At 37.5% G+C, this 27,946-nt stretch overlaps 2 protein-coding genes and 1 long non-coding RNA gene across 5 annotated transcripts in view; all 3 read right to left on the bottom strand.

Moving 5' to 3' along the window:
* maml2 (mastermind like transcriptional coactivator 2) overlaps positions 1-7,999 on the bottom strand; it is a 43,007-nt gene extending 35,008 nt beyond the window's left edge. The window contains exon 1 of one of the 2 annotated variants that reach the window (XM_083548368.1): positions 7,052-7,999. In XM_083548368.1, coding sequence (XP_083404494.1) covers positions 7,052-7,441 — 390 coding nt within the window. In that variant the 5' untranslated portion in view covers positions 7,442-7,999. Of the gene's footprint in view, positions 1-5,207; positions 5,579-7,051 lie in introns of those variants that run through there. The other variant, XM_083548369.1, reaches the window with a different exon arrangement.
* LOC310729886 lies at positions 2,210-5,747 on the bottom strand. Its single transcript, XR_014534684.1, has 2 exons — positions 2,554-5,747; positions 2,210-2,505 (listed from the first exon to the last, which is right to left on the bottom strand). It is a non-coding gene; the product is annotated as an uncharacterized lncRNA (long non-coding RNA).
* A 1,994-nt stretch (positions 8,000-9,993) lies between the features above and the next one.
* Positions 9,994-27,946, bottom strand: part of gab2 (GRB2-associated binding protein 2) — a 53,533-nt gene continuing 35,580 nt past the window's right edge. For both annotated transcript variants that reach the window (XM_083548387.1, XM_083548388.1), the window contains exons 3-10: positions 20,777-21,008; positions 17,293-17,870; positions 16,518-16,612; positions 16,133-16,418; positions 15,816-15,906; positions 15,487-15,589; positions 14,443-14,565; positions 9,994-13,659 (exon numbers count right to left, since the gene is read on the bottom strand). In XM_083548387.1, the coding sequence (XP_083404513.1) occupies positions 13,516-13,659; positions 14,443-14,565; positions 15,487-15,589; positions 15,816-15,906; positions 16,133-16,418; positions 16,518-16,612; positions 17,293-17,870; positions 20,777-21,008 (1,652 nt within the window). In that variant the 3' untranslated portion in view covers positions 9,994-13,515. The remainder of the gene's footprint in view (positions 13,660-14,442; positions 14,566-15,486; positions 15,590-15,815; positions 15,907-16,132; positions 16,419-16,517; positions 16,613-17,292; positions 17,871-20,776; positions 21,009-27,946) is intronic.

Raw genomic sequence — 27,946 nt, 5'->3', positions numbered from 1 at the left:
ATATATATATATATATATATATATATATATATATATATATATATATTCTCAGATCTGCTATTTGAAGTTTTTAATATTTGTCTCGTGAAATTTACTGGGTCAAATAGTCCTACAGTTTCATTAATCAGAAACTAGGTGATCATTAGAGAAAACACCTGAATCCTCGTCTGGTTGTAATGCACAGACGGCATATGTAGTCACCTTAGGGCACATTTCAACTGCAAGGATAACAGACATACAAAGACAGGTCAAGATTAAGTAGCAGACCAGCAAGCTGGGGTCAGATGGCTCACATTTACAAAGGTCAGTTGTTGTGACATAAGGGGAATAAAACACTTCACTTAAAGCTACTTTAAGAAACTAATCCACATAGTGCAGGGTCATTTTACATTACATTTCCATACACCATTGTTTTTTATTTCTTATATTTTTACAATAAATCTTTATCTATACTTTTTTATCTATACTTCTAATCAAAATATATGGGCTACAGGAATTTCAAGTAAATCTTTGTTTTTGTAACAGAGGTATTTTTTTTAATTAAGTTTCTGGCTAAATACAATTTCTTTAAATACAAGTTTCCTTTCTTTTCAATTCCTCAAAGAAAATTGAAGCCCTGGTGATTATTTTCAACCTTTTATACCAATTACAGTTTAATGATTACTCTGCAAAGTACTTACAGTACATATACTGTCAATATAATTGCCATATACTTATTAATGACTGCTCTTCACTTTAAAATACTGTATATCACAAATGTAAGAAAATAAAACAACAACACTGACATACAGCTAGTTCTCCCAATCACATTAAAGCTGCCAGGGTGTGAGATTACGGGTGCTTTCTCTTTAAAACGCCTATAAAAGATTAAAAAAGCCTTTTGATTATTTGTCAGGCTGATGATTGAACAGTGCACTCTGGAGAAATCACAGCTAACTGGTAGATAGTCAGCATTAATCAGGAAGACAGGCTCCTGAAATGTGCTTCAACTGCACTGTGTTTCAGTTTAACTCTGTAAAAAGATGAGTTAAAACTAATTATTATTACTGAATATACAGAGGTTAAATGTATAATCAATAAAAAATACATTGCTTTAATTTGGAATTAACTTAAATGGACCAGCTGTTACATCACGTGGAAATTAAATATTGGACTTGAGTAACAGTATGAATAAGAAAATTCAATTAATCCAATACAATTTCTCCTTTCTGAAAACGGATGACATTAAATATCACTAGTCTACAGTAAATTTTAAACTCCAGTCTGACCCTTTAGTAGGTAATAAGGATTAAAATGCTATTTCTGACATTTTGAAAAACACAAGTGCAATGAGAAGCCCCAGTTGGTTCAGTCTAAAAACTCCAAATAATAAAAAATTAGGTTGGCCACAGTTTTAAGAAACTCTTGTTAAACTGTTTTCTCACACAGAAAATATCCCACATTTTTGGACTAAAAATATTTTTTGATCACTGCAGATGTTGAAGCTTACAGTTATTAACATCTTATTCTCGAGTCTGTGTGAAATAAAAATACAAAGTACAAATGTCTTTGACCCCCGAGGACGAGGCAAGGGATAGTGTAAAGGGGTGAGGGAGGGAAGCAAACAGAGGACAGAGGGAATGAAGAAAAAGAGAGTACTTGTGCTCCTTTTCAAGGCTCTGTGAGGCTGAGAGTGGGGAGCCTGGGAACGGCAAGCCGGTTTGGCTTCCCTGCAAGAAATATCCTGTGTTGTAATGTAAACAGTCCTGAACTCTGATCTAGCCAGAAAGACCCAAATCTGACCCAGCTTTCCCACCCAGGAGGCTGCTACTGATATTAGGTGCTTATTTTCTCATTTCCTTCGAAAGGATCATGACCCTTCATAAAGGTGTGGATTGTGTGAATCCCACAAATTATCTCCTTCCCCAGAATGGCCTTTGTGCCAAATCTATTGCTATCCAACACGTGCAACATACCTGAGAAATCACCAGGGCTTCTTAAATCCAAGTTCAAGCATTTAAAGTTTATCAAGCTAGAGATTTATACTGGTTAACTGATGAAACAATTCATGGCTTAAGTGCATTGAAACATGCATATTAGATGTGGCTAGTAACACTACATTTACTCACTGACTTTCCAAAATGTTTGCCAAGCATAGTTTTGATGTATTTGTTTCCTCGAATCAAAGGTAAATTGTATTTTTACTTGATTTTAGTTTGCCATGCACAGGTTTTATTTTTTTTTACACTATTATGTGAGCTATAGTTTTGTTCACCACAGGTCATTCTATTATGTTGCCTTTATGTTACATCCTCATAAAATACCAATAAGGTAAAGTGTCACATGACTTCAATGCCATCACATTAATGTCAACAGTGCCTGAGCCACATTATTTTATTGGAGGAACCCAGTGGACAAAATCTCCAAAGTGTCAATAATAATATCTGTTTGTGATAATGCTGAATGCTAACCATAGCCCAGATGTCTGTCTCTCTTTACTCCCAATGAATGTAAATGTAAATTGTGCTTTTAAAACAATGCTTCTTCTGTATCTGGGTATAGCATGCAACATACCATTTTGAAAGCTTTTTAATCAACATTTTCTAACTTTTACTCAGATTTTTTTTAAATAGCTAGTTTCCTACAGCTTATCTTTTAAAAACTATATATGTTTGATTATTTCTGGCACCTCTGCTAGTTACAGAGACAAATGTAGGTACATTTGTTGTTTATACTAATAAGGCATTATGTTCAAAAACCTGATAAGTAAGTAAACTTTGTTTCCCCCTGAAACTCAGCTTCACAGTTGCTAAGGGGTATGCGTGAATGCATACACACCTGAACACGCAGGTTCCCACAGGGGTCGGATTTCTGGTAAGTCCAACAAAGCACACTGTTTGTCGAAGGACATGGTGAGCCAGTCCCTCTTTTTAATCTTCAGCAAAAACCTGACAGACTCAAGATACTTTCTGAGCTTAAGAATTTACATCAAGCATGAAAAGGATTGCTTTGTGGAAGATTTGACTCACATGTATATAGTATGGTCTGGAGCTGGGACAAGGGTGGCGGTGTTAAACTGCTAATTCAGCAATTTGCAAACTTCAGTGTCATTTTGAATTGAAGGCACTTTATAATTGATTCCAAAGTCTGAGCGGAGCAAGTTACGGTCCCAGAAACGTATCACCTATATACACAGGATGACGGTTTGTCACCGTCTGTAAGTGCAATAAATTAGCAACCGATTGTCTCTTCTCACTTTCTCATTTTCTTATTTTCTTTTTGCTTTTCAGTTAACTGATCCCCTTGATAAGATCTGTGTCATTTATTTAAGACTGACCAAAAAGTAAACTTGGCCACATTTGAAAAACTATAAGGATCAGTTAGATTTTTACTGCTAGGTAGCATCATTGTTAGCTCACTCAACAGTGAAATATAAAACCTTAACTTTAAAGGTGCAAATGGTAGTATGCTTTTCTTGCCCAAACATCTGGAGTGAAACAGTATTATCCGCAACTGTCTGCCACTAAATGTCTCTTTGTCAATCACATACATGCCATACTAATTTCATATTGTTAATTTTACATTATAGCATAAAATAGGTTTATAATGTTTAAAAAAATTCTTAGCACTTCCATGGTCACAAACACACCCACACAGGCAAGCTCCTCAAAACTACTGTTCAAACACAACTATGATTATTATGAAAGATGTTTTATTATCAAAATAAATCCTGCAATTTGACACGATGTCATGTTGTTTAAATACCCATTCCTAGTGTAGTTTGCCTTAGCTGTTGTCCTCAAAAGTGAAATACAGCAACTAACAACGATGTATGTGCAAACTCAGTCCAAACTCAGCCATGTAGCACTATGGCTTGTGTTACTACAGCATGTGTAAAACTTGACACCCTGAATGGAGATGTTGCTCCAAAAACAACTGGGGGATAAGTAGGAGATAAGATATAAACAACACACTAGTAGGCTACAGGGATTTCAACATTTCTGTTTCTGGAACAAAAACATCTTTATGATTGTGTTCCTAATAAAATACAATTTGTTTCCTGGTTTTTTTTTTCCCTTTTTTTTTTTTTTATAAATCCACAACCTAATTTTGAGCCCTCGTCATTATTTTTAAATCCGCCTTAGTACATCTACACATATTTCCAAAGTCCAACACTTCTATTCCACTTGTCAATGGTCTTGATCAAATTATCACATCAATAACAACAATACAATTGGCAATATGTGACAACACATAATTAAAGTATCATGCACAGAAAACATTTACAAAAAATCTAAATGTCAGCCATGATAGATCACTGATTCCCTTTTGCATTCTCAGTTTGTTAGATGAAGTGTAACTTTGCCACAGTTTAAAGCCTTGGATCTGAATCATAGCTACCAGATGTCTATGGGATAAATCAAAGCCCTCAGCGGATGGCTGATATTTGAATTTAGCCACATGCAGTTGGATGAAGCAAATGACTCTGCTCAAGCCATATGACAGCCAGCCTGTGCTTCTCACTGATCACCTCCCTTTGAGTGTGTGGGATGAAGGAAATTCCTCTTGTAGTTTTTAATTTCTAAAACCATATTCTTCACTACTTCCTCTCAGAACAAATAAGGTTAGGAGTTTGTAAGAACGGCGCGTGTTAAGTCTTAAAGATCAGATTGAGTGGAACGGTCATGACCTGTAGCTATTATTTTTTTGTAAACTAAAATAAGACATGTATATGCTGAACTCTTCAGTGGTGTTCAAAGCCTAAGACATCTCGCAGGCTGTGAATAAAACATGAGGAGTACACAGGGGGCACCTCACAAGGATGCCGCTAGGAGAGCTAGCATAGATGAGCCTGGAATGTCTTTGATTTTAGCAGCACAAACAACTCTCCTAGAGTTTTACACCAAACTACTCATTCATGTTCCCTTTCCCTATCAGATTTCGTGTACTAGCATAAACCTTTTCATGGCTCACTTTGTACTTTTCTCTTTATGACTCAGTAAGGCATATAGACAAAAATATGAAGCGGAAAATGTGCAACAGACATGTCTTATAGAGAGATGAAGAAAAATAGCAGAATACAGAAATACTTTGCTATACATTACTCAAGTGAATCAGGCATTCTTACAAAGTTGAAGTATGCTGAAGTCTGCACTGTTTAAGACTAATGTTCCTCATCCAGATGAAAGACGTGAGAGAATTCTTGTTATTCACTTTGAGACGCTCACCTTGATTCTGGATTTAGCATGGTCTCTGAGGATTCATGTAACAGAAGAGTGTATCCAGGGTCAGGCACTGCTCCAGCTTTTTCTCCGTCAGCTCTTAAGCCAAGAACGCCACCAAATACTAAGGTATTTCCTGCTTCCTCATATTATTTTCATGCCTGCCATGTTAGCTATATCAAAGCTTATCATATTTAAAACAGTAAATGTTGCATAGATTATCATATTTTTACAGGAGCATTACTTGTTACTTGCTAAAGAACAATATGCTCAACAGAAAGTTCTACACGGGAACACAGATGTGTGGGTAATGTTGAACATGTGGTTAATCAACGGGGTCACTGAACACAGCTAATGTGCTCTCCTGATCTCTGTACAATCTGGCTTCAGATGAGCAAACACAACTAGTTGCAACTGGTCTCTCCTTCCGTGAGAGTGTGCTGCACATGACCCTCCCACTGTTCCCAGATCTGTCACTACCTTGAAATTAGGAAATAACAAAAAGCGTCCCGATGCCCAGGGCACTTAATCACTGGGCGGCCTCCCAACAGCCGAGTTTTCAAGGCTTGTTTGACTTTGAGTAAACACAACCAGGAAATATATTCACTGGCACTAAACATTTATGCACGGGAGGCATGCTTCAAACGGTTTTACAGGAAAAGCTTAATTCAAGAAGGTGCTTCACGAGCAATATGTTGAAACTCACGATAGTAGCCAATGACAATGGATGACACAGAAACAAATCCCAAGGCCACTGAGTTTATGCTCACTGATTCGCAACCTCTTAAGCTTGTCACTATGAACTGCTGAGAATTATATAGGATTAACAATCCCAGGGGAACACAACGTGCAAAGTCTTTTAACAGGCAGAAATGTTTAATTGATTTAACAGCTTTAATTGGTGTCAAATGGTGAAAGTAATGAGGAAGGCATGGGGACAGAGAACAAAAGCCCAGCGCTGTCCTATTGACCTCAGGGGCTTCCTCAAGCTCATAGCTTCTTATTGAATCAGGATTCTTATCATTATCCCAGCATGTTTTACTGGCACATAGGAGCCACTTCCCTGTCACAGTCTAGCCAAATGGAAAAGGTGGGGTTTAGCAGGTAGACTTTTTTTTTTTTTTTTTTTGCACATTGTCCAGAATTAGTCTTAATTTCTTTTTCATAGTGTTTCAGGAGATTAATACATACATATTATACATATTAACAGTGTAAACTTAAAAACATGTCCAAATGTGATCAAAATGTGGCTTTCGAAATTACAATAAATCACACACACACACACACACACACACACACACACACACACACACACACACACACACACACACACACACTTCTCTTCCTTTCGAGGACCATCTAATGACAAATATTATTGCACTCAATTAATGCTATGCTGATTCTCCTCGGGGAGCTGCCAAATATCCCCACAAAGATATAAGACATGGACGGACACACACACACACACACACACACACACACACACACACACACACGCAACACACACACACACACACACACACACACACACACACACACACACACACATTTATTTTCCTTTGAGGAATATCCGTTGACGAATATTATTGGAATTAATTAATGATTTGTTGTATCTGTGTTCTCCTGGGGGACCTGCCAAATGTCCCCACAATATTAAACCTCTCTGATAATTCTATGTATATGGTGAACTTATCCAGCAAGATATAAAACATAGAGACGCACATGCACACACACACGCACAGACACAAACTACTTCACATAGTGCCATTGTGCGTCATAGCGCGCGCTCTGGCCTGGTTTTTATTATTTGAATGAAGATTAAATGCATTCTCGCTCCGCGAGATGCTCACCGCGATGCGTGTTGCCAGTCTCGGTTCTCCCTCCACGGCCTCACGGTTCTTTTGCTCTCCGTTAGCCCTGGTTCCGTCCGGCCCGTGCGCGGCGCCTCCTCTCGCGCTCCTCTCTTTGCCTCTCCGGTTCCCGGCGCCTTGCTGTACAATACTGAGCAGCTGGAGCGTCGCCTCGCGCTCTCGGTCCGAGATCTCAGCCTGACCGCGCGCGTAGCGGTTCTCACACGCCGAGTGATGGCGGCGGCACAGCTCGATCCGCGCGCGCAGCCGCTCCACTATCGCGCTGTGGACCGACACCGGATTTACCGATGCCATGGAGCCCGAACCCACCGAGCCCAAGACGGGTGGGAAACCCGGAGCCGTGGCCTGCGCCGGAGCCGCTTCACCCATTCCACAGCTTTTCCGTGCTCGATTACAGCTGAAGTTTGAGCCTCGTCTTGCGCAGAACGCAGAGCATCTTAAAAGCAAACTACTCACAAGCAAAGATCTTCAGCGTGGCCCGGCAGGAGGCTTTCTGAATCACGACAGCCAATTCGTGCGCAGTAAGTCTTTCCCGTGTGTGGGTTCTGAACTTATCACCACCACGCTGTTTGCCACAGTTGCAAATCCAACTCAAGGTGTAACTCCTTACAGGAGAAAAGCAGTGTTTTAAAATCGGTAAAGCGCGAGCACAGCCCTCAGACGTGTCCGTGCGTCCGGTTTTCCTCCTACCGTGGAAATAATAAGTGCAATTACAGCCTACTATAATCCACAAAGAAACTTCCGGAGAAAAGGAGATATCTCACTGCTGTCCCGTCATTTTCTTCCCTGACGCGTCTAGTGCGCGGTTCCTCGCGCCTCCTCCCGATTACTACATAATAGCTGAAGCTGTACCTCTTCTCCTCCTCCTCCTCCTCCTCCTCCTCCACATCTCTTCCAACCGCCCGCTGGCGTTTCTCCGGCTGCTCTTACACCAAATAAAGCCGAAGCTTTGTGAGAACGTGAGATCAGTGTGCGCCATCTGCTGGAGAACTACAATCTCAAAAGAAGATATTTTTTTTTTGTAATTCTTTTCAACAAACGAATTAATGAAAGCACTTAAATATTTTTTTCCTAATTAGACACTATTTATTTTCAGTAGATGGACATTTAAGATCATCTCATGCAGGTTGATCTTCATGTATATGCACAGAACACCTAAAACCGCTTGCTTATTTGCTTTATTATCCTCCTTGTGTCACCAAACCAGCTCTGAACTTTTCGAGTTTCAGGTTTACTGTGGTGTCTGACACCCAATAATCATAAGCAGTTCCTTTAAGTCCTGCAAGGTGCAAAATAGGTCTCAATGGATTTTAGTCTGTCATCACGTCCCACTGATTATCACACTGAGACCTAGGGAATTCGAAGGCTGTCAACTGTCATGTTCCTCAAACCATCTGATCCAGAGGTGGGACCACGAAAACGACACGAAGCATCCAAGTTAATAACGTTATTCTACAACTTTTAATAAAAACCTTGCAGAAGGTTATTTACAGCTGATCAATTTGTAAGTGTAATTTATCTTTAACTGATTGGTTAATTGTCTTAGATTATTTAAATGACCAGTCAGTGAGAATAGCACCATCTGCTGACAAGGCAAAGTAGCGCATTCAGCGTTCATCTGTTTTATTTAGTTCTTTCTTCTATTATTATTATTATTATTATTATTATTATTATTATTATTATTATTATTATTATTATTATTATTGTTATTGTTATTATTATTATTAAAAAAAATTTGCTGTTCCTTTTTTTTACTTTTAATTTTTTTTTACCTTTATATAATTTGTGAGTTTCTTTTTGTTCTTTTCTTCCTCATGATTTAATTATAATTTATGCTATGATTGTGTGTGAATTCTTTTTTCTTTCTTTCTTTCTTTCTTTCTTTCTTTCTTTCTTTCTTTCTTTCTTTCTTTCTTTCTTTTTTTTGTTCGTGTGTAATAGTGCATCAGCTGATAATAGCACAATCATTGTCAATTGTTCTAATTAAAGTCCAGGGCCTACCGTGGCATGTGATTGAAGTCTGCACTATGCAACTCAGCACCTTAACGACAGCATCAGAAGGCCCTTCTTTACCACAGCATGTTGTCATGTGATTCGATGAGTCTCACAGTCCCTCCATTTGAAATCAATAGTCAATTAAAAAAGCAAATGTAAAAACATGGCTGTTTTCTCTGATCTCATCATTTGGCGTAAACAGCAGATGAGTGCAGCTGAATTACAGCTTTATCAGCATTGAACAGCAGTGGCGAACAAAGAGATAGTGGATAAAGATAGTGGTGGAAAGATGTTGACATAATGAAGGTATGAGTCAGAACACAGGGAGATTATTAGGACAAGCTGAGTCATGGCTGTGGCTGCCACAAGGGGTCAGCAGGACTTAGGGATAAGCGTTAGTAAGCTCAGAGACAGCAGACACAGGGAGTGGCTCAACAATACACAATACACATAGCGATGAGGTGAAGGTGTTTAAGACTGACCTGTGAGCAACAAGCAATAAAATGCTAAAGAATCCATAGCGGTAGCGTTAGACGCTAGCTACTGTCTGGTTAGTGGCTAAGGCTAGCACTAAGGATTCTTTAGGGTTTTCATGCATGCACAAAACAAATCTTATTTCCAGAACGGAGTGAGTAGCCACAGTGACACTGTGCTAACTATAGTTCCTTCACACATGGTGTATGTTTACTGGGTAGTATACTGTATGTGTAAATAAGAACATTATTCAGTTATTCAATCTCCATAAGAAATGTGCCGGTCTTGAAATTTATAGGAAAAATAAAAATGACATTTTGTTCTATAGTTAATACACAATCTTCATATTCATATGACCTGCTGGCAACTTTTGCAGCTAACCAATATTCGAATTCTTCCAATGTTCTGAAATGCATAATCACAATGACCTACACAAGAGAAAATGTCAAAGCTGGTGTTTGAACTGCAGTTTATTGGTCAACATTCAGAGGATATAATATCATGGAATAACAATGACATTTTTATTTGTATCCCAAAAGTACCACATTAGACCATTTACTGGCTTTACTTGGCATATTGCTTCACAAAGATCAAGATGCGTAGCATAAATTAATGTTAGTAGAGCCACAAACTGTCATTCTTACAAGGAATTGTCTTCCTGTGAACACACGTAATAAATTAATAAATTAATTCACAAGCAATTGAGTATAAAGGCTTTACAGTAATTGTAGAAATAAGAGAAAGTGTACATTACTCGAGAAAACTCAGTAAAAAGATAACTTTTTTTTCTATCTTGCTCAGAGAGCAATTCACCCGACACACTATAACATACACATTAACACAACATAGATATTCAGTTCACTTACACATGCTCTCCCAGGACAGCACATTACACATTTCATTTATAGCACACACAAATGGCATGGAGAATAACTGATTTCAGTCCCACTGCCTTTCAGCAGAATCACAGATTGCTGAAGGACAATGCCAGTGCACCGTTACCACAGAAGTACATCTCCAATGTTTTCCAAAATCAGTGTTACAAAAAAGTAGCCCCATAATCTATGCTGACAAAAAGCAGTAATCTTAAATTAAATTAAAGGTCCACCTGAATTGGAGTGTTTATCTAATAATAAATAGAAAAAATACCTTGAAGTAAAGCGTATGTAATTCAGTTCAGGCCTGGCATATACACTTTCAATCTGTTAATGCCATCTTATGACATCTTAAAATGGCATGTAATTTATATTTTGGAATTTCTAGCTTGCCCTTTTAGAAAAATCTAAAAAGGTTTCTTGTTTGTTTTTCTGGAGAAAGCCAAAAATATTGAAAACCAAAACAGAGTATGCTAATATGCTAAAACACTTGCTAATAAAAAAATAAATAAAAAGTAGCTTACAGTAGAACCTCCCAAGTAGCTCCACTGAGGGATGATTTTTTTTTTTTTTTTTTTTTTCTGAAGGCTTCGGATGACAGTGCTTTTAAATAGAAACTGCATGTTGCGTCTTCAGACAAAAGTAATGCATTAATCAGTAATAAAGAAACTGGATCTGCTTTCTGCCCTTTAAAACATAATACTCTTCATTACTGCAGTAAATTCCAATTCAACCTTTTCTTGACACAGTACAGCTGTAACTGATTCACCTGGTTCATTTCAAAATACTTTGTTGAACATTTCACAGTAAATGTCCCACTTATGCACATTCGTGACCTCATATTAATCTGGAGTTCACAGAGTTTACACGGAGCTGCAACAAAAATGATTGACTGGAATGACAAGTCGGTCAGAAAATGCTTTAGTGCTGGTCAACTGCCACCGTCCTACAGACTAGAAACACCAGAGCTGTATACTATGCAGATAAACCATTCTATGATTTAATGATGTATATAAAAAAAACTATTAAAAAAATCTGTGCGGTTCTTTTAACGTCTGATGAATAAAGACTAGAGTGGCACTTCTCCTGGTACACAACTGCACCATTTAATAAATATGGCCATGAAAACTGGAGGAGAATATATACATCACATCAGTCATATCGCCCTTGAAAACCACTTCAATATTTACTGTCTTTTCTACATTTTTCTGATAATATAGCTGAAAACCAAAATTGCATGAACGAAAAATTTGTCCACTAGCAAAACATTTGGCAAGGACAAGCAGATTCAATTTATTGCTAAGTCTCTACAGGGAGAATGAGCGATCTGTTTTCACCGTCTTCCTCACCGAACATGCATAGCTAAGCTAAATCTGCATGGCTGGATCTCTCAATACACAACTCAGCTACATAGTTTAAATATAGTTTCATAAATTGAAAAGCTTGTTCTTTATACCGCACACCAGTTTTGCCATTTCTATTTTTCGCTGAGCTTCATGTTTGCTTAGCCACTAGATAATGTTATTCAGGCTTCTGTTTTCACAGAATCAATAGAAGACAGACTGTAATTCAGATTGACTGGAAAGCAGTTATTGTAAGCTCACTCAACTCAAGTCAACAAAAAAACCCCTGTTATTTAAATTCCATGCAGCACCCATTTGTTAGTATTGATAACACTGCACTACAGATAGCTTTCCACCAATCAGTGATATCTGTGGCCCATATTGCACTCCCAAATATAAAAGGCAACTGCATGCAACTCATGCTGCAACTGCATCATCTGAGGTTCTTATTTGGTATTTTCTTTCAAATACAAGGCTTTAGTTTACAAGGGAAAGGAGAGATTATTGGTACTGAAACATGTGCATTTTCAATAATCAAGGAAACAACGCAAATGGGCAGCCGATTCACAGAAAGATCAATCTGCACCTTGTGCCTTGTAAATTGTTAAAAACAATAACCTGTGACGGTTTGTACACATACACATTGAATTGGTGATTACATGGTCTGCCTTCTGTTTATCACATAGCAACGTTTGCATGTCAAATATCACTTTCTAACGTTTAAATGGTTTTTAATGTATTTCGGGGAATATCCTCAAATGTACAGTCATCTTTTTAATGCTACAGTAGTTAGCACATGACAATTATTACATAAGAGTTAGTATCAACCTATATTTACAGTAGCATGTTTTCTACCTGGTGCTATAATAAGGTTACTTCATAAAAAAAAAAATATCAATCTGCGATTACGATGAAACCGAGGACATATTCATTATTTGGAAAAGATAATGCTTTGTAAATAGATACGATTACAGATTCAAACATATAGAGCACTATGTTTTGTTTAGCTTTCCTTTTTTTTATTTTATCCAAAGACCATGCAGGAAGAAATACCCATGGAGTTTAAACATAGCTACTTTTGGTTTAAATCAGAATACAGAGTTTTGGAGCATTAAACAGCAGCAAGCATTCAGTTCCTTGGAATGAGAGGTTTAATACTTCTGTTCTAACTAAAATGAATTGCTTTATTTAGTTTGATGCTACCATACGTCATCAGAGTGCTAACTAGCCAACATGGCATGTAAAAATCAAAGAAGCTAATTTTAGAAAATGTTACATTATTAACAATTTATTATGCTATTATCTAATTGGCTGTACTTGAGAACTTTTGGAATCATGTCAATCTGCATCTTCCCTGGAGCATTTGTACAAAATGGAAACTAGTACCTTTTCAGTCAAACAATTTATAAGACACAAGGAATTTTTATCTGCATAGTGAAGCACTTTTGTTTTTATGTATACCATACCGATTGACCATGAAACAACAATTTCAGAAAATGATGGGCTTAATACTTGTCCATAGTTAAGAAGCAAGGCAGTTCCTTGATGATCAATGACTATTTTTCCCCTCCATGGGTTTGTTATGGCTTTGTGTTCCATTTTATAGCATCGCTTAATGTCTTGCTGTATCTTTGTGTTTTGCTAAAAGATGAAAAATCCCTTGTCATGGCACACCAGTCTGAAAACAAAGTGATCAGGAGGCCCGCGTGCAGAGTGTGTTTCATCGTGCTGCCAGAATTAGCATGTTAGCACTCTGTCAGGATTTAATGCCTTTGGCCGGCTCACTGGCCTGCCGGACGTCCGTCCACTCTTGCATGGTGCTCTGAAGGGCTCGTGTCTTATCCTTGTCCACCTGGACATAGTCAACCTTCTCATCTGATGTCGCCGAAGACGTGGAAGGCTGTGAGGAGAGAGTGAGGATAAAATTGGTTCAAAACTGGGAGTGGAGGTTCACCTTCATTCAGGACAATGACCCTAAGCATATTAAAAGCTACACTAAAGTTTGAGATAGTGAATACACCCCAGATAAAACCCAGACTTCAATCAGGTTGAGAATCTGTGCCAAGATTTGAAAGCTTGGGAGATTGGGACAAATTATGACTGACATGCTGACATTGGTGAGAGAGACATATCTTAGAAGGTTTAGAGCTGTAGTTGAAACCAAAGATGCCAAGTTCTACCAAGTATTGGTCAAAAGTGGTGAATACTTATGCAAACAAATACATGTTTGCTTTATTATTTAAATACTTTTGTGCCACAGTAGAAAAATATTTTGTACCTTCATCATTTTGTGTAAACAAATGGCAAAAAAATTTAACTCGCTCCCTCCCTAGACAATCATTGACATGTATGAGCATATATATATGAAAGACGGCACATAGTGCTTTCCTAGAGTCTTATGCTGCCATGCCATCTTTGAGACACGTTAGCTTTTACCAAGCTGGAAGCTGTCAGGTGATATAAGAGAGTTGGAGGTGTTAAGTGAAAGGAAACCAAATTGTATATTAAATGGGGGAAAATAAAAACAAAATAAACATGACTGAAAACAGCTATAGTGTTCATGTCAAATATATCACAACAACACACCTACAACTTACAAACATATAACTATTATAATAAATAATATGAGTTTCAATTAAAATGCCTTTTATGGTAAGAAGGTACAGCATACTGTATATGTTACCTTTCTGTGTGGACCAGGGGAGCCAGACTGGAAATCCAGAGCCAAGTAGTCAACATTACCACCTTTCCTAGAAGCAGGGCTGCTGGTACCACTTACTGCTGGCGAGGTAGATGCTGGGTTTTGCTACAGATACACAACATTTATAATTTATGAGTTTTTAAAATAACTTTCAAATCAAATCTGCAACACTAAATCTTATCTGGTTAAGCATATAATCTTTCAAGAAAAAAAAAGGTAGCTGAAACATATTGTTTTGGAAACTATTACAAGAAAGACAATGTCATGTAGAGATAACTACATTATCTCATTGTCAAGGACTGCTTAGATTTTGGCAGTCCACATTTTTTCCTCCTAATGTAAGAGGTTTCTCCAATGCTAATATTTTCTATTTGCAGACAAAAACTTCTTCTTTACTTTAAAAACATCTCACAAAACACAGCAAAGATTAGTTTGAAAAGATGTTGCTAAATACAGTCTTTAAGATACGATAGTGAGTCATTTTAATCTGAATCACTGTAAGCCTTCCAAACTTTTTAATATGATTTATAAAGAATTACCAAAAAAGGCATAAAAGCTACTTGTGAGGAGAAACCAAGAATGCAAATATACGGTTATTTTTGCACTGAAGAGAATGATAGTTATTGAAAAACGATGAATGTGCATTAGTGAAGGCCACAATAAAGCCTTGAAAACTCTGTGAGAAATTATATAATCAAAAAAACAATTTTTCTTGATTAAGAGGATACTTTAAACCACTGTGCTGCTGTGAGAAGAGCTACAACTGTTAAAGCAGCTCAACTGTTAAATTGGTGAAAATATATTCAAAGTTACTGTCATTAGTTAAAACAAACTGTTTTTTTCTTTTAATGTATACATTGGGCTGATAATGGAATGAAACAGTCCAAATTAGAAGCCAACATGGTACTAGTCTGCTATCTCTATTTTCACAACACAAAAACACAGAAGTGTCACTTAAAGCACTGAAGAACAATTATACTCTAAAGACTAAAGAAAATTGATTCCTTTTTCAGGAGTTAAACGCACCATTGCCACATAATTTTCCTCACTGTCTGCAGAATCAGTGCTGGTGATGCTCTGCGTGGAGATGGGTCGACAGTGTTGTGAAGAGATGGAATTCATGACAGGCCTGGAATTAAACAGAAATGCTAATTGATATTGAATCCCAGCAGAACCTTAATTATATAAATATTTTTTATGTTGCTTAAAACTGAACTGGATATACAGCAAAAAAATCCTCACAGTTACTGAAGAATAATTTCTGAGCTCTAACATCACAAACAAGTTAACTAATGACTAAACACAAACAATTTCCAGAGTTAGTAAATGTGGCTCATAATCATTCAATTACTTACACAGGTCTGCTCCATGACAGTGTAACAGGGCTCTTGAAAGGAAGCTCATCAATGATGCCATTGTTCCTCAGATCCAGAGGCGTTGGTTTTACTGCACATGACCATAAACAAGAATTAATATTACTACAATAGTAGCAGTACAATAATTTGTAGTATTTAATAATTCACTTATAATTCACTAATAAATGGCAGAAAAAAATAGCCAAATATTTGAATACCTGGATTATGTTATGCTACCTTGGATGCAGTTAACTCATTGCTGATAAATTCATTACTTGACCACCAGTGCACTGAAATGATCAAAACACACCCCTCACCTTTTCTGTTGGGCTTAAGGTTGCGGTTGATTGGTGGAGGTGTGACGTCACTCACACGGCCTGGTCTGTAGCACAGTGATGCTGTACTGCCTTTCCTGGCTGGCAGAGTTGCAGAGAATCCTGGGAAGTCAAAGTGGTGTGGACCAGGACTCATGGGAATGTAGTTGTTTTTGGGGCTGTCAGCTAGGGCAGCATTGAGAGGGGAGGTGGATGAGCCAGGGTTCATAGGTACATAGTTGTCGTCAGAATTCCCACTGTCTGAACGAGTAAGTGGAGGTTTTTCTCTCTGCCAAAAGACGTGAGAATGTAACTCAAACTAGGTTCACATGCGCCGAGTTTAATGCTACAAAAAAAAACATAATGTTGGTTAAAAATAAGGCTTTACCAGGTACGAGCTGAAGCCATCGTTGACAGATTCTACAGATTGACCAGAGTTATTGAAATAGTGTGGACGCTGATTGCTGGTCTCAAATGAGGATCCTGCAGAGGAGAGAAACATTAAAACCTTCTTCACTAACAGCTTCCAATAATAAAATGTTTTGGAACATTTCTGTCAGAGATTCCTGTGCTGTGTTAAAAAAAGACAGTCATTCCTACATAAATTTCAAAGCAGTGAGCAATCAATTCTCAGAGCAGTCAACACATGAAACTACTTCATCACACACTCCATTGCTTTCCGATTATCCTTTCTGGGAACATGGCTGGCAAACACAGGTGCATGAACAGACTGTTATTGAGCCAACAGGGTCAAAAGGTCACTTCCTGTTACTCCAGACATGTTGGCCTGGCCTGACTGAGCACAGAGCCACTATGGAGGCCCAGCACAGAGCCAGTACGTCTGTTTTTTTCTCTGCTTATCAGGCCGTAACGAGTCACTCTGGGACTGCGTGCATGGCTTGAATTTCATTATCCTCTCTGCAGATCAGAGTGGCACAAGCCAGATTGCCTCTGTTTCAAATCAGATGTGAGCAGTGAATGGAGAATGGGAGCGAGAGATAAAGACAGGAAAAACAGGAGAATGGAAAGGAAACAGTCAATAACTAAGCAGGCAGCATGGCAGCAGTGAAAGCCTGAGATTATCAGGTGAAGCATACGATTTTGGATAAAATTAAGTAAAAAAAAAAATTAAGTTAGTTATATAAGTGTCAAATTGTTAATACCTCTGTGAAGCTTGATGTTCTCTACAGCTGGAAGCGTGTTCCTTCGTGGGATGACGGACATGTTGGCCACTTCTCCATTCTGTCCTCCAATTGACTGTGGGCTTCCCCAGCGTGTCTCCGAGTTCAAGCTGGGTTTTGGTGGCCTGGGGGGTGGGGGGCCACCAGTTGAATCTGCACTGTTTGGCGTCAGAGCATTGTGGTTTCTATCGAATGTGCGAGGTATCTGGTAGATAGAGCCAGGTGTGCCAGGCAGGTCGTAATTGTCTGGAGGGCGCTGGTCATTGAATTGCGCAGTGGCAAGAGCATTACAGGGTGTCTTATACGTATAAATTTCTTCAGCTTCGAGGTCCGAAGGTTCCTCGGCACTGTGGGCTCGAGGCAGTGCGTAACAGGCCTTCCCAGATAAATCTGCATGCACCCCAAGCTGCTGTTTGTTGGACTTGGGGAGGCTGTAGGAGCCATGCAGCTGAGAGCCAGTCCCATTTATACACTGCGAGACACCATGAGCTATACGCTGCACTGCTGAGTCACTGCCCAACAACAAACTGCCACGCTGTGCCTGTGAGAAACTGGCACTTCTGGTGAAGAAATAAATTGTGTTAATAGAAATATATATTACAAATGTTGTCTAATCCCTGTACAGATTTGACATGAATTATAAATTATTCATTAAATGTGGGGAACATCCAAAAAATTAATTTATATCACTTTTTGTTGTTTTGTAAAATAAATCTTTCATTTGAACCACATAAAAAAGACACAAACAATAGTCAGTCTCTATGAATTTCCTTACTTTTTCCTTATATAGTCCATACTTAAATTTTTATTTTTTATAGTTTTATAAAGGTTTACAAGCTTTGTTTCAGGATTTAGTGCAAAATCAATATAGCATACCTCTTAATATGGGTATATGTATATGTATATACCTCTCAAGTAAGGGATATGTTTATAATTATATAAGACACCATATGTAACAGTTAAAATCTATATTATATAGGACTCCCATTAATGCTATGTTATGTGACTGCCACCCAAAAGCAAACACAGTCAGTGTTTCTAACTCTTAGTCATGATAGATGATGCTTTTAGAGTCTATAATAACACATTCTCACATTCAGCTGAGTCATTTTATTGCAAACGCAGTCTAATATAGTGGAACTATGAGAAAGGATCTTAAACTTGCATCCATATTAAAAAGTTGGCTTTGTGTAAACAGGAGTTCAACTGACAAGAGATACTCTCAAAACAGTGAGATTAAGTATCTTTAAAATTAGTTTTTTTAAGAACTGAGAAGAAAAAATATTTATTTGCTGCCTTCAGTTTGTTTTGCTTACGCATGTCTACATCCATCTAGATCACTAAACCCTTCGCAAGATAATAATGAATCTACTGGCCAAACACCACTCCTTACATACCCTTAAACCCTGAAAATTATTTAGGGTCATGAGCACTTTAATCTCTGCCCTGAAAAAGATGTGTCATGGAAAGTAAGGCTGAGTGGGTGACATTAAGGCCTGTATCCACTAAAAACTATTATTATAATTTTTTTTGTAGAACTGCGATTTGTGTATTTTCTGACCAGGGAAGTGGGGGATAGCCCACAAACGTCAAAATTCAAGAAGCTATCTTGATATAATTATCCAAGAGGCACACAGGCTAAACAAGATCACTGAATCTGAGTCATTTTATGAGATAAACACTAACTACTACTCAAACTATAATTAATGGCAGTGTAATGTCACTGTTGTTGCTTCTTTGACTAATCCCCTCTTTACCATGGTTTTAGACTGACTTTATTTCTGACAAAATTCATTCTGCACACAGGTGAATTTTAATCGACTAATTATGTGAGATCCGATGGCAACTGGTTGCACCAGAACAAGTATAGGAGTGTCAAAGCAATAGCAGTACTATGTAATCACAAAATTCTAATTGATTCAGAATGATATTCTGTTATATTCCAAAATTCTGATATGAATAACTAATTTATTAATTATTTGTACTTTTGGCATTTATACAAATTCAGGAAATATGTTAAAGCTACAGAACAATAAAGGTCCTTTATTATCACAGCCATGACATTAGGCATGATAACACAAAACTTCTGTTTTTATATTAATTTCTTTTTCAAACAAGCAAAAAACTTTGCCATAACATAACTTTGCAACAATATTGTTATTTGAGAGGGTGGGGAAGAATATTCTGCAGAGTCTACAAACAAATGACTAGGAAGTTATAATTACTAATTATACTTATTACCATGTTTGGTGGAAAAGGCATATACATTAATTGTACATAAACTATTTGAAAGGATTTAAAAGTTAATTGTTTTATTTGCTTTGTTGGTTAAGTGGACCTTCCACTTCTTCAACCTCTAAAGCAGTAGTGACAGCATTTAGTCATCTGTTTTTTGAAGCTAGCTTCTGCACCTGACGCACAGAACGCTTCTTTGATCGACCCTTGCGCGGTCTGTTCTGAGAGGAAACTGGCTTGCAAAACCTCTGTATGACCCTGGCCACTAAACTGTAACTCAGTTTCAGGGTGTTACTGATCTCCTAATAGCCTAGGTCATCTTTGTGAAGAGCAACAATTCTAATTCTAAATCCTCAGAAAGTTCTTTGCTATGAGGTGCCATGTTCAACATCCAGTGATCAGTATGAGAAAATTAAACTGCTCTAATACTATATACACAAATTTGTATGGTCCTGTCAAGCAGACAAAAACATGAACATGATGTACAGGACCTGTGGCTTTGCATGGTCACTTAGGGTGTACTCACACTTTTGTTCCCAACTATTTTTGATAATAATGGCTGTATGTTGAGTTCTTATTAGAAGACAGTACATTTGTACTAAACAAGCTGCACATTGACTTCTCTAAAATATATTGAAGTTTAATTTCTATAGTTTTGTCCCTTGAGTACATATAATAAAATGGTTACTTTTGTGAAATACTGTATATATGAATACAATAATTATTCAAATTAGGTGTTATTCGGGCAAATTACACTATTTCCAGCCTTATTTTATGACTTTGTGCTTTCGGAATACCAGAGTGGTCTCCCAACCATCTCTCTCTAAAGTCAAGTGATATCGAATATTGTCATGTTAACCATATACAGTACAATACACAGTGAAATAAAACAACATTTCTTCAGGATAAAAAATTAACTAATACTAGATAACAAAAAACTAACTAGAAATCATTTTAACATCGGTCCGAAAATTCAGAGACAAAGATAGGCTTCACTGACTGAATTTAATTAAATTCTTTACAAATACAAATAGAATATAGAATAGAATTACAAATAATATGTAATAATATGAAAACTTATGATCACTAATGAGGGGTGACAATGGTTGCTCTGGAGTGTCAAGCAAAAATATCTAGCAGTATTGTTGTTGTGTGGCCTGTGAACTCTGAGCGGATGCTTTAATACCATAGGAAGCCTACACGTGTGGTGTACAGAGGTCATGACCCTTACCGAGTGTTCTCACTCTTCCTGCTCATGCACTGGTGAAGAAGGAGGTAGTCCTGTGGGGCGCTGTTAGACAGGGGGGCATGGGAGTGGCGAATTGGCATGTCAAAGGTGAACAGCATTGGTTGGCTGGAGTGTGAGGGCACAGTCGTCTTGCGTTCACCAAGCAGAGGAACCAGAGAACTGCTGAGGTCACCAGCCATTGAGCGAAGCATGTTGGTAGTGGATGGCCTATCATCTGCATAATAAAAAATCTATATAATTATAGAAGATTTAGACATTATATATGAGAATTAAATCAGGCATCACAGAAAGTTTCAATGGCTATAACTTAAGTTTACGCAAAAACAACACCAACATTCAATACAAACATTATAAGGTCACAGGAAACAGGATGTCCTGAATACTTCAAAAAAGATTTTACTTAAAATGACCATTCAAACTGGACATATCTGTTTATAAAAAGACACTTCTCAGCAGCCAGTTTCTCTTTCCGGCCAAGATCAATGAAGTAAACAAACAAGCAAAATAAAATTAAGAACATTAAGCTGTAACATTCTAGTTGGCAGTTTGGACTGAATAGCTTTCAGTGTGCACTACAAACTTAATTATTAGAGACAGCCAATCTTTGATGAGAAGGAACAAAAGAAGGAATTTTTAGGTCTCTGTCTTCAGCCAAAGGTCATTTTTTATAGCACATTTTTCCTGCTATGTTAACAACAAGCAAAATTGTGCAGCTTCTACTATCTATACCGTGCCTGTTTTTCGGTCTTAACACAAAGCTGTGTGAACAGCATGGCCTTTGCTTTGGGTTGTTTCTTTATGATTTTCGCAGCATTGGTCTGCTGAGTGGAAGCAAATCTCAGGCTTCGCAACTGAAAATAGACCAGGCGGGAAGCCAAAAAAACAGAAAGTGCATATGACCCTTTCTTCCCACCACCCATCATCCTCCTCACGCACAACAAGCTGGGCAGAAAAAGTGTGAGAGTGCCAAAGAGTGGGCGGAAAAGTAAGTTTATTACACCTCTTGAGAAGATCTGCACTTTCCACATGTGGTATTGGGAGGAAGAACGATATCCCACCACTACATATCCAAGCCTCATTACTTCTGCTCTTCAACTTAAGGGTCATGTGATGCATTTGTTCATTATTTGCCACTATTATGTAAATACTCTAGAAAGGAACGAGTTTCTTTTCTGATAAACCTGAGGAATCAGCATGACAGTTATTCAATACATGGACCTCGGAACACTGTCATATCCCTGACGTATCCACAGACAGAGGGAGAGAGAAATAAAGACAAAAGGAGACACAGATGTTCCTCACATTGCTCTACCACTGGACAACCGGAAAAAGGCTATGACCAGGCCATGGTGTCAATGGGCTCACACTGGTCTTCAATTAGTCCATTGTTTTATGAGGAAGCACTACCAGTCTCATGGCTAGTTTAGAAACCACTCTTCCAGTGGCCATTGAGACATCTGTTATTGCTTCAACCATCTCTGAAAGAGCTCTGGTCCCGATACAGACATGATAAGTATTGATTTATTAGGAGATGCTCATTCCCCACCCAGTACAAAAATATACACTTTACCTTTGTTAGAGAGCTTGTTGGAATCAAGTTACATGATGGAGAAAATACCTTCAGGCAGTGCACTGGCCCTGTAGTTGAACTATATAGTACTATATATGTAGAAAATAACATTATAGAGTAGTGATGAATCAACCCAGGAAGTAGGCCTGATGGCTCATCACTGATGCTAATTGGATTGGTCAATATATTTGCCCCAGTAAAGTGGCTAAAAAGATTATATTCCAGACAGATGGTATTTGTAAAAATGTCAGGACAGACCTTTCCCCAACAATTCACAAAAAATAATGCTAGCATTATTACAATTTATAAATGATAGATTTAATAATATCAAAAACTAAAGTCATCAATCTTGTTTATTGAATGCTTTTTTTTACCAGAAATGTTCACCAGAAATGTATCTGTCCACATTTTTATTTTAAAGCAATGCGCAATGACATAAAAAAAAACAAAAAACCTCCTATTTAATGATACCCAAATGTACTATGCTGTCCAATTTTTGGTACACATGTATGTGATGGGTCAAAGAGTACATGCCAATATTCCTATAATGGCCAATACTTTCGTACTCACTGGCGAGGCTGCCATAATCTAATAACATCAGGAGTCTAAAATTAGTGAAGCTGGATAAGGAGAAAGAGAGGAGAAAGGCAGCCTTTTATCAAAGACTCAATTCCTTTGAATATTTGAAGAAGTTATCCAAGGACAGAGGATAATATGATTTATAGCTTAATACAAAAATAGAAATATTGAATGACCAAATGATGAATCTGATTTAGTATATTAAAAAATACCACAGATACCACAAAAATACCACAGAAAAAAGATTGGTGTACCTGTTAAGTACTAAAATCTACTAAAGCATAATCCTGTTCATACAATTTCCTATCAAAATAGAGTAAACCTACTTTCATTTTATTGTGGTGGAGCTTTTCTTTAACAATTTCTGCAAAAAATCTATTTTAGTTATGAAAGTTATGAAAGATGAACTTCGCCCCATTTCTTCTGGCAGACAATGGACAACTTATTTTATCACTTAGATTTAATTCTCTTGCACAACACCCTGTACAATGATAATGATGCATCCAAAATGGTATGCCAAGAGGCAAGTACATTCCTCGAGTTGGAATGCTCTATTTTTCCTAATGAGGCTGACGTCAACAGATAACATCTCTGGCCATTTTAAGACTTTGGGGGCTGGTCAGAGATTGACAATAGTTGTTGTGTTATGGAAAACTTGAGGCCTAATAATATACCTCAATAACAAGAACTGGTGGCATTTAAAACCAACTAGCAACATCCAAAGTAAAGAGACATATTTGAGAGGGATAAGAGACAGTGAACTGAGATGGTCGAGGAAACGGTCAAGGAGACTTGCTCTGAATATAAAGCAATTAGCAGAGTGACACAGCAAGATGAGGGCTATGTCCCAAGAGCCAGCTTTCTTCAACCCCCTCAATCACTGCCTGCAACATGTGAGTGCTGCTCACAACCACACAGCAACATCAATTAGCCTCAAGAGCTTGGGCTGATCAATCTGTGAAAAACTCCTGCTTTTCCAAGACCAGAGAACCAAACCTTAATTCTTTTTTTTTTTTTTTTTTTTTTTTAAGAAAATGCAGAAAAAATAGTTTCTCTCATGTCCAGGTTTCCAGGGAGGTTGTAAAAACCAACTGCTACTGCAAAGCAGTAAACAGATGATCGTCCACAATTGGAGAGGAGTAAAGAAGAGGAAAAAAAATAGGAGTAAAAGAGTTCACTGCGGAGGATTGGAGGATAGCATTTCATCTTCTCAGTGGAAAAAGTGAGAGTAATACCTCAAACAGAGAACATCAACTCCTTTAGCTAGAGGAGTGGAAGACAGCAATGCATAGTGTTTTTTACATTTGGCAAGCATTTTACAGTGACTGAGAGACATTTCGGACGTAATAATGTGGGAATAAGAGAATGCAATGAAGGTTACAAAATCTGGTCAGGTTTGTCTATTAACAGCCGGCAATAAAGTGATGTGGCTAACAATGATAAGCAGGAGATGGTGTATAATTTTGCACAAATCAAATGGTGCATACTAATGATGTTAATTTTGTTGTTATTTAAAACTGGCAGATTTTAAGCAAATTATTCCATTAGGGTATTGCTGACCAACAGAAACACAGTGAAAATGTATTTGGCAAAGTTGACAATGAACCATCACTGGGTCTTTGAACAAGGACCTTTAAGCTTTAGTCACTTATAATTGTTAGTTGAGATGCTGCACCTGCTTTAGAAAAAACAAGGAAATCAATGAAGTAAATTGCATATATCCTTTTAAAATGTAACTAGAACAGAGTATAACAGTGTTTGACGAGCCAGAATCAGCAGTTACAAACTAGTGGAACCAACATGGTTTTTCCCTTGATGATCTCATGACCTGCTTTCAAAGATCGCAGCCTAATGGCTTAATGTTATAGACACCATGAGCTCTACTATAGAAACAGTACATTAGCGCACACATTTAGCACATTTTAACTCCCAATTATGTAGCTGTAAGTGGATTGTATTACTTGCTATTTATTTGCTACTGTGGCACCTAGCATACAAAGGTAACATGACATATCAGCTTTCAGGTTAATGCCATTTTACCAATCCACATATATTATGTTATACTGAAAGGAAGTTCGTGTAAGCACTAAGTTGATTCAGCTGTAATCATAAGCAGACCATGTCATTTCCGGAAAAAAATTCTTGGTGTTTTTTTTTTTTTTTTTTTTTTTTTTTTACAGTTTTTTCTTTTTGATAATTCACCAGAAAGAAAAAAGTTACTGATAAATGAGACATATAAAGACATCAGAGCATAAACATGTGTGTTGTGTGCTGACACAAAAATTCAATTACAAAAAACCCTGCAAAGGAAAGGCAGGAATTTGACACAGCTGGCTTTAATGTTTCGATACTCCTAAAGATCTTGATTAACTGAATTACCTGTGTTGTATTAGGAGATAATCCAGCCCTAACTAAGCTTTGGAAGGAACCACTAAGAACCGTTATTGGTGGGACTGAGTACAAGTCTTCATTTCAACCTCAGTGACCTTCATTGTAATTAACTCTCACTAGTTCAGGACAGCAAAAACAGAACACAAACAAATGGACAGCCATACGTGCCACATGATGATGCATATAAATAGATTCATATCTTCATGATTAAAGTATAATTTTCCAGTATAATTTCCAGATGTGCTTTGATATAAAATCAAAGCAGCCATGAGCTATTAAGCAGCTTATTTATGGAACATACCATCAATATGCTGCATTTTTTTTTAGATCTGTGTATGGATTTTAGACTTTTTAGACTATGTGATAACAGCAGTGTTTAATATCATTACTGGTGACACTGTGTGACATGATCCCAATAAATTCCTGTCTGAATTCTATTCTCCTAAATGCTTTTAAAGATAAACCATCAAAGAAAATTAATTGATTTAGACTTGAGCAGAAAAACAAGGTCCAAAAAACTGAAGCATTATTTAAAGACAGCCTGAGGTAATAAGGAAGTTTTCTTCCCATTAGCATGTTTTATTTATGTTTTGCCACTGCTACTACCATAATTATACTGTAGCTGCCCCATGTTGTCCTCACACTCAGACTTTAGTGAAAAAAACATTTCTGACAGTGCCAAAACTTTATCATTGAGTGTTTTTGGTCAGAGTGGCAAGAAATCAGCTGCCCGTGAACATATCACATTAAGCATTTTGAGACCATTTCTCTCAGTTCACTACCAATGATCTTTAGTCACATCATGCTTATAAGCATTCATTCTCATTTTTGTAAAACCTGTAATAGGCCAGCTAGGGGAGATGGCAGTGGAAAAACAATGTGGAAAAATGAAGTAGCGCAAATGAACAGTCTCTACATGAAGTCCAGATCTAAACAATATTGGACACACGGAATGCTACTGGAGGTAGAGCTCATAGAAGAGTTATTATAAAACTACTGTAGTATCAGTGCATCAGGGCTCTAATAGTAAAATAGTCTATTTTTTAAACAAACAACCCATTTGGCAAATAAGGAGATACTTCCAGAGAAAGAGATGCTGCTGCTGGTCTTAAATCTTATCTAGAAATTCAACCCTTGTTGAACAATAGAAGATTTTATTTAATCATGGTGGGACTTCTTTATTTATTTTTTAGAAAGGATACTAAGATAAAGGAAAGACAACACTTCTGTAGCCCATAAAGCAGGGTGTGTGCTGCAGTGCTGATTAGTGCCGGTATTCTGGGATGTGGATGAGCAGCAGTCTGAGGCAGACAGCTGAGTAGCATCAGCAATCTGACCCCACAGCACCATATCGTCTCGCTGTTTCAACAAAAATCAATGGACATGAAGGGCACTTTGTGTGCATGTGTGCGTGTTTTCGAGCGGGTAGAGTTGAGAGGAGGGGGTCTGTGTAGGCTGCCCTTGCATAACCTTGGTGAGTGTCCCATGAGGTGCTTACTCTCACCCTCCCCTCCCTGTGCAGCCTAACCTTGCCTGGCTAGTCTGACAGACAGACAGATCAGAGTATTGATATCAGCCTGCTGCTGCTCGTATATACCATCCCCCAGAGCACTTCTATTACATACACATTTGCCCAAACACACATATATATTTCCTGAAGATAAAGTCCTTCTGCAAAACATATTCACCTAACACATAATTACAAAATATAGCAGGACAGAGATCCACTTGTATAAAGATTTATGAGTCTTACAAGAACTTTCCATAATTAATTCATGCCTAAATGTACAGATAAGGCACGAGTCAGACTTTAGCAACCTTTGCTGTGAATCATTGTTTTGACTACACTGGAATGGCTGCATTCTCAATGTTAACTGTCTGAGTGCTTAAAAATAAGAACAAAATCCTCTATTGGCTTCGTCATACTGGGAATTCCCCACATCTGTGTAAGTAGATCCAAACGTGTGCAGAATGTTTTATTTTATGTATTACGTTTTATAGTTTATGCTTGAACTGCAAAACCCCTAACAAAATGCACAGCTGATACACACTAGGTACTGAGTAACTTATCGTTTGTCTGGATACACATATGATCCAGAAGACAGAACATCCTTGTTTATTCAGAATGACATTTTTGTAGACAAAACCAGCCTAAACAGACATAACACTATAATCAAGTTTTGAGCTGAAGAAATATGGCAATTGGTAAACAACTGGTCTGACATTTAAAGTAAAGTTTAAGGTGAAACATAGTCAGAAATGAGAAGTACTTTGATTTATTATGATTTATTAATAATAGCAAATTGAGTTACATTTGGTCACCTGTCTCTTTTAATGTCAAATTCTCACTAAACTATTCTGACAGCATACATTGACTCAAAATAAGAGCCCTGAAATCTTGTAACACCTCCACAGTTTCTTCCTCCAGGCTACAATCCTTCTAAATAAAGACTCTTCCCTCATTATTCTTCTCTGACATGCAACACATGTTACTTTAACGCACATTAAACTCACAAGTGCAGTAACTGCACAATTACATTCATTTTTAGCATAGAAACATTTATATAACACCTCTACATACTGCCGCATCAGCTGCATCCACATATTATATT

This window comes from Silurus aristotelis (assembly GCF_946808225.1).
Source record: "Silurus aristotelis genome assembly, chromosome: 8".
Classification (NCBI taxonomy): domain Eukaryota; kingdom Metazoa; phylum Chordata; class Actinopteri; order Siluriformes; family Siluridae; genus Silurus; species Silurus aristotelis.
The sequence above is the reverse complement of the archived record's forward strand: the minus strand, read 5'-3'. Positions and strand labels throughout refer to the sequence as shown.